Raw genomic sequence first — 7500 nt, forward strand, 5'->3', positions numbered from 1 at the left:
GTGTGTGTGTGTGTGTATTGACCCAGCCCTGGTCTGTACTCCATCTGGAGAGCATCATGGTTAGTGATGACATCACCGCGGGATGTTCATCCACCGTCAAATGAAAGAGGTTTACACTCATATACATTACTATCACAAACACACACACACACACATACACACAACTATCTCTTCTCTATTACTTCCCTTCGTCATGTTTGACTCCTCCTTTGTAAGATGTCGTGTCAAGTACCGATGCCATGTCAGTAAGTAGGGCCTTTGCCAATGGAGCTAAATTATCCCCTGTGTGTGTGTGTGTGTCTGCCAATGTTAGCCAACATCTCTCTATCCTCTACTCTTGCCTTCTCATCTCTCTCTGTTCTTTCCTCTCTTTTCTCTCTCTATTCTCTCATTTACATTCCTCTCCTTTCTCTTCTCTCATTCATTTATATTTTTCATTTTCTATTGTCCTCTCATTCTTCCTTTTGTTGTGTTTTATCACTCGCTCACTCTCTCTCTGTTGCTCTCATCCAAATCACATCACTCTTTTTCCCGCTAATCACTCCTCCTCGTCTCCAATCCTCGTCCATCTTTGGGACCCCTGACCACAGACACGCTTGTGCTTGAGTCCAGGCACTACTGGACAGTGGGTTAGAAACACATGGGCAGGAGTGGACACACGGGCCAGGAGGGGACACAGATGGCTGAGTACCAGCACTTCAAATGGACCTATCAAAGGTCTCTTTCTTAGGACACTTCAAATGGACCTATCAAAGGTCTCTTTCTTAGGACACCCTAGGAAAGCTCTCTGAAATGCTGAGTACTGGTACTTCAAATTAAAAGTTGGCTGATATTTAGCAGACTTTTATCCACAGACTTACAATGTCAGACCAGGGAATGGAACCCTGGTGGTCAGCCTGCATTACCACTGCTCCACCACACCCATATTAAAAGGTCTTAACGTATTAACCAATCAAAGGTCTCGTACGGCACCATGCCCATATTAAAAAGATCTTAACCTATTAACCAATCAAAGTTCTCGTACGTTACCACACCCATATTAAAAAGATCTTAACCTATTAACCAATCAACGGTCTTGTACGGGACCACGCCCATATTAAAAGGTCTTAGCCTATTAACCAATCAAAGGTCTCGTACGGCACCACGCCCATATTAAAAGGTCTTAGCCTATTAACCAATCAAAGGTCTTGTACGGCACCCTACAGAGTGTATGAGAGTGTTGGGAGATGAAAAGGAGTTTCCAGTGTTTTCCTTTCATTCCGTTTCTTTTCCTAGGAGGAGCTCACAGCTCTTGGTGTGCAGACTTGACCTCCTTGTTTAGGGCGGGGCAGGGCGGGGCAGTGCAGGGCAGTGCGTCTCTGGATGAGAAGCCTCTCCAAGTAGCCGTCCACAGCATCTCCCAAGTTACAGGAGGACTGGGACACGCCCGCTGTGGCACTTTGTGCAGAGAGGCTGTGTTTGCAAGGAGTGCTTATTGTATGTTGGAAAGAGTTGTTGTGTGTACGTGTGTATTTGTGTACATATTTGTATATGTGTGTATTTTTGTATATGTATTTGTAGTGAAAGGAGGAGTTGTGTAGGTTGCGCATGTCTTGAGGTTATTTTGTGTGTGTGTGTGTGTGTGTGTATGTGTGTGTGTGTGTGAGTGTTTTTCCATGGCTGTCCCGTGAGTGGTGGAGGTGGAAGGCCAGGATTAGGGCAGTGCCCACGGCCTTCTAAAAGAGGAGTGGCACCATCACGCCATAGAGCGAGGGAGGGGGCAAAATTACAGTTAGACAGGATTATTACCCCAGCATGTGTGTGGTGTCTGTGTGTGTGTGTGTGTGTGTGTGTGTGTGTGTGTTTAGAGGGAGTGCAGTGAAGCGCCTGCCGTTGCTCTGGCTGGCCTGCTGTCAGTAAAGGTTGCTGTTTAAAAATAAACTACCGACTACAGCAGCAGCCACCCCCCCCTCTACCCGCTCTCTCTTTTCCTCTACTCTCTCTCTCTCTCTCTCTCTCTTTACCTCTTTACATTTGCTCACAAGACCCCTTTACTAAAATTCAAACTCATTTATCGGCCAGCGTGTGTGATAATATTTGGCATTTGCATGCAACAAAACAAATGAAATGGTCAACGTTATTAATTACAATACTTGTGTTCTATGTAATACTCTAAATATAATACTGCCCCCCCCCCCCCCCCCCACACACACACACGCCTCAGAGTTTGATACCCAGCCAAAGATGGGTAAGTGTGGAAGGCTAGTTAGGTAGTTGGGCGTGACCCCCCCCCCCCCCACCCCACCCCACTGGAGCCGCTGTTCACTCACGTCCAAATGGCAGGTATAAATTTAGAGCCAACTCTATTAATACAGACACACTTGCACACACACACACACACACACACAGACATGCAGGCGAGTTGGCCATGAAACGGCTCAGATCACAGTTTCTGGAGAGGGCAGGATCCCTCCTTACTGTAGACGACAGGATCCTCTTTCCAGTAACACACACACACACACTAAACCTCCACCCTACAGCTCTCGCCTGGCTCTGCTGGAACACACCCAGATCTACTCTGTCCAGCTATTCACACACACACACACACACACACACACACAAGGCACCAGGCCTTTCACAGGGACTTCACATTCAATCATGCTGTGTCCAAGTCAATGGTGTGCTCTGGGGAGGTGAGAATGTGTGTGTGTGTGTGTGTGTGTGTGTGTGTGTGTGTGTCTCATGTGGGCCCCCTGGTCTCGCACCCCTACGCTAATGCCACACACACTCCACTTGGTCTCCACACACCCTGGTGTCATGAGTGATTCACAGGGTGGCAAACGAACCAGGAGGAATACAACACACACACACACACACAAACACACACACACACACTCACATCCTCACAAGTCCCAAAGGAACACGACACAAACACACAATCCCAAGAAGACAACACACACACGCACACGCCCTTATGTAAAACAAAATTCACAAAAAATGGGAGCACAAACCAAAAACACCAACAAACACACACACACACACACTCACATAATAAATAAAAGCATAAGTGTTTTTTGTAGACAAAACACACATAAATTAAAAAAAATCCTAAAACTTCAGCAGACAGCACACACACACACACACACACACATCTAAAACCACTCCGTGAAGGAGACAGATCTGAATTACGTAACTTGACATAACCAGCAGAACAGCGCCTGCATCACCGCTCATACACGCACACACACACACACACACACACACACAGATGGAGGTGCAGAGGCAGGGGGAGTGAATGACTAATTGTAAGAGATGAACCATCTTGATTAATCAGGAGAGAGAGAAGAGAGAAGAAAGAAAAGAAAGAGAGAGAGAGGAATGAAAGACAGAAAAAGAGAAGAAAGACAGAGAAAGAGAGACGGAGGGAGAGTGTGGAACTTTGCCACTTACTTGCGCTGGCAACGCTGAGGAAGGGTCCAGCCAGGGCCAGTAGAAGCAGGAGCTGGACTCTCATCTTGGACCTGAGTGTGTGAGCGCGTGTGTGTGAGTGTGTGTGTGCGCGTCTCTGCTGAACGTCCCGGACTCTGGGGATGGATAACGAGCAGCGGTGGCGGTGGCAGAGGCTCCAACGATGCTGCCGGTCGGCGTGAGAGAAAGTAACCTTCTGTGGAGAGCGCTGTCTCTCTCGGTCAGTCCCAGACACACTCCCACACACACAGTCGGTCAGTCGGCAGGACACACACACGCGGCGGGCGGCGCAAGAGAGGAGAGCAGAGCAGTGCTGGGACCTCGTGCACAACACAAGTGTGAAGTGAAGCTCTGTGAGCCGGGGACTGAGAGAGAGGATGGGGAGAGTGTGTGAGGGAGTGGAGGAGGGGTGTGTGTGTGTGTGTGTGTGTGTGTGTGTGTGTGCAGAGGGGAAGGGTGGGGGCTGGGCAGCGATGGTTAGGTGGTCTCAGCCTTGGTCCTGCCTCTTGTTGCTGATGGGCCTGCCCATGTGTGTGTGTGTGTGTATGTGTGTTTCAGAGAACAACTGAATCAAAACTGCTGTCCAAGAACATACATAAACATACATGTTCTTCTGTGCTCTCCCTCCCTCTCTCTCACACACACACGAGACACAAGACATGGTACACACATGTGCAGTGATGTACATCTGGTTCTTTTCCTGTTGCAGTCGGAAGTCACTGATGAGGAAATGTGCTGGAGATGTCTCTGTAAATACACGCACGCACACACACACACACACACACACACTACAGCAGCAGCACACTATGGTCATGCCAAGAGGTGAAATCCAGAGAGGCCAACTGATCAGTCAGCCGATCTTAAATATATCTTAAATGACATTTTCTGTCAGATTTGTCTGGCATGGAGAGGGCAGCAGTGTAACTAACACTGAGCACAAAGTGTTTTACCATTTGAAACACCTTGAATAAAACTTAACAGAAAAGTTCCAACAGAAACCACTGGTTGAATGAGGAGCGCTGGAGCTGCACTCTTCCTCCCCCTCCTGGTCACAGGCGGAACTGCGGGAACATAATGTTCTTTCCCAGAACAACAGCCGGACTCACAAACGTGCCCCGACTGAGCAAAACGGCGCCTGCGAAGGTCCAGATAATTCATGTGTCCACACATCCCCACCAAGCACATTCTGATCCCAGGGGAACAGTAAGTGTGTGTGTGTGTGTGTGTATGTGTGTGTGTGTGTGTGTGTGTGTGTGTGTGTGTGTGTGTGTGTGTGTGTCAGTACGTCCCCTGGTTCTCGCCTAATGCATGCTGTGTTTACTGGAGAAGTTGGTAAGATATTAACCTGCTCTGTGTGTGTGTATGTGTGTCGTGTGTGTGTGTGTGTGTGTGTGTGTGTCCCAAAGCTGAGCTTTAGCATCCTTGCTACTCCTAGCAACTAGAGCCAGCTCAGGTCCAGCAGTAGCCCCCGCTCCGCCTCAGGGGCAGATCAGCCTGGGGCAACTAGCAGTGGGGCAGATCAGCCTGGGGCAACTAGCGGTGGGGCAGATCAGCCTGGGGCAACTAGCAGTGGGGCAGATCAGCCTGGGGCAACTAGCAATGGGGCAGATCAACCTGGGGCAACTAGCAGGGGGCAGATCATACCGGCAGGGCAGTTTGTGGGGAGGTGGGGAGGACTAAAGTGCCCTGGTGGATGCCACATTAGGTGTGTGCACCCTGCCTGTGTCCAGGCCATCCTGTCTGACTTTACACTCGGGGGTCTGCTCAGGAAGGCCTGCAGGCACACACACACACACACACACTCAATTCACCTCATCTGCATTCACTCTGGGGTCTGTTGAGGAAGCCCTGCAGGCACACACACACACACACACACACACACACACAAACAAACAGAAATACAAGGATACACAGAACTCACTTAATATACCGATCACTCCTCACTAACACACACACACACATACACTGAAAGATTCACACCATCTTGTCAGCATTCACAGAGGTCCACACTGTCAAGCAGCATACTGGTAATTACATCACACATACTCACACACACACACACACACACATACACACACTCACACAAACACAGACATATACACATACACACACTCTCACACACATTTCCAGTACCCACACACAAACCCCACACAATACTCTCAACCCATTACACACACCACACACACACACACACGTGCACTTACGCATACACACACACACACACACACACACACACACACACACACACACATTCTCACACCTCCAACACCAGCACCCCTGTGTTGCTGAGAGACGGATCACTAGCGGGGTGGGGGGTTAGAAGAAGAAAAGAAACAGAGAAAGAGAGAGAGTGTGTGTGGTGTGTGAGGAGGGGGCTATTCCACCTGTGGCCAGAGTTCTACACAAAAGGCTCTTTCTCTGTGCAGTGTGCTGACTGCTCCAGACGTCTCCAGACACGGAAACACTCGGAACAACGCAGAACAACACGGAACCACTCGGAACAGAATGCAGAACATCTAACTACTCAGAACAGAACGGAGAACAACATTGATCTACTCGGAACAGAACAGAGAACAGAGAGCTGCTCTAAACAGAATGCAGAACAGGATTAGATTAGATTAGATTCAACATAATTGTCATTGTGCAGAGTACAAGTACAAAGATAACAAAATAAGACAATAGTACAATACTACCTGTTAAGAACTGGACCATTGTACTGTAGGCCCAGCCTTGAGAGAGAGAGAGAGCAGGAAGAGGGAAAGAGAGATGGAGAGGGTGAGAGAGAAGGGAGAGAGAAAGAGAGATGGAGAGTGAGAGAGAGAAAAAGAGAGATGGAGAGACTAAGAGGGAAGGGGGAGAGAAAGAAAGATGGAGAGAGAAAAGATAGTGAGAGAAAGAGAGATGAAGAGAAGAGAGGGAAAGAGAAGGGAGAAAGAGGGACGAAGGGTGAATGAGAGATTAGATAGAGTGAGAGAAAGAAAGATGGAGTGAGAGAAAGAATGGAGAGAGTGAGAGAAGGGAGTGAGAAAGAGAGATGGAGAGAGAAAGTATTCAAGCTACTTATTGTCTGTGCATGAGTTCTGTGTGTGCCAGAGAAAGAAAGTGTGTGTGTGTGTGTGACTGTGTGTGGTAAGAGTATGGTGTGAGAGTGAGGAGGTGACAAGCTTTTACATGCAGTGCAACACAAATCCTGTACGCACACACACACACGCTTTCTGAAAGTTATGAATGAAGAACAGAGGCAAAGACCAGGCTCATGAAGAGAAACCACGACTCTTTAATGAACACTTAAACACTGACAGGGGAGCTTCCATATGAGGGAAGATATTATCTCTCTCTCTCACACACACACACACTCGCACTCACACACATGACACAGAAGATATTCTCTCTCACACACACACACACACACTTGCACTCACACACATGACACAGAAGATATTCTCTCTCACACACACACACATTCACATTCAATCACATGACACAGAAGCAGAGGCATTTGATCACATGTATATGTATTTATACACAAAACAGAGATATATACAGACTGTTCTAGGCTCTGACGGAACACTGATACAGCACCCTCTGTCTCCCCCTGCAGGACAGACATGGCATTACACAACATAGAAGCACAGCCACGCAGGAGAACTGAGGTGTGTGCAGGAGCAGCAAGGTGTGTGTGTGTGTGTGAATGATACAATGACCATAAGCGTTATTAACAATAGTAATCATCATATTTCCATCCATTTATTTGGGAAAAAAGAAGTCTGATTTTTGTTTTTGAAAAGCTTCAGATTTGTTTCTGTACATACTGTTTAAAAACAATGAGAACTTTCTTTCCAATATGGCAAACTGCGGTAGCCTACATGTTCATGAACAATATAAAACAGTTTCCAACAAAGATTCTAGAGCGGAGCGGAGTGGAGTGGAGCACTCTAGAGTCGTTAGTTTCCACACTCTTCCAACCCTTTCCATTTCCCACACTGCCGGAAGGACACTCATAGAACAGCAAGTGAGTGAGACCATCCTCTCACATAGAAACATGTACGTGTG

At 47.7% G+C, this 7500-nt stretch overlaps 1 protein-coding gene across 2 annotated transcripts in view; it reads right to left on the bottom strand.

The window, feature by feature from the left end:
* The window catches only part of si:ch211-156j16.1 (uncharacterized protein LOC564557 homolog), a 13350-nt gene extending 9489 nt beyond the window's left edge, over positions 1-3861 (bottom strand). The window contains exon 1 of one of the 2 annotated variants that reach the window (XM_042096990.1): positions 3430-3854. In XM_042096990.1, the coding sequence (XP_041952924.1) occupies positions 3430-3493 (64 nt within the window). In that variant the 5' untranslated portion in view covers positions 3494-3854. Of the gene's footprint in view, positions 1-3429 lie in introns of both variants that reach the window. The other variant, XM_042096989.1, reaches the window with a different exon arrangement.
* Positions 3862-7500: the final 3639 nt, after the last annotated feature.

Source organism: Alosa sapidissima, chromosome 7, assembly GCF_018492685.1.
Source record: "Alosa sapidissima isolate fAloSap1 chromosome 7, fAloSap1.pri, whole genome shotgun sequence".
NCBI classification, from domain to species: domain Eukaryota; kingdom Metazoa; phylum Chordata; class Actinopteri; order Clupeiformes; family Clupeidae; genus Alosa; species Alosa sapidissima.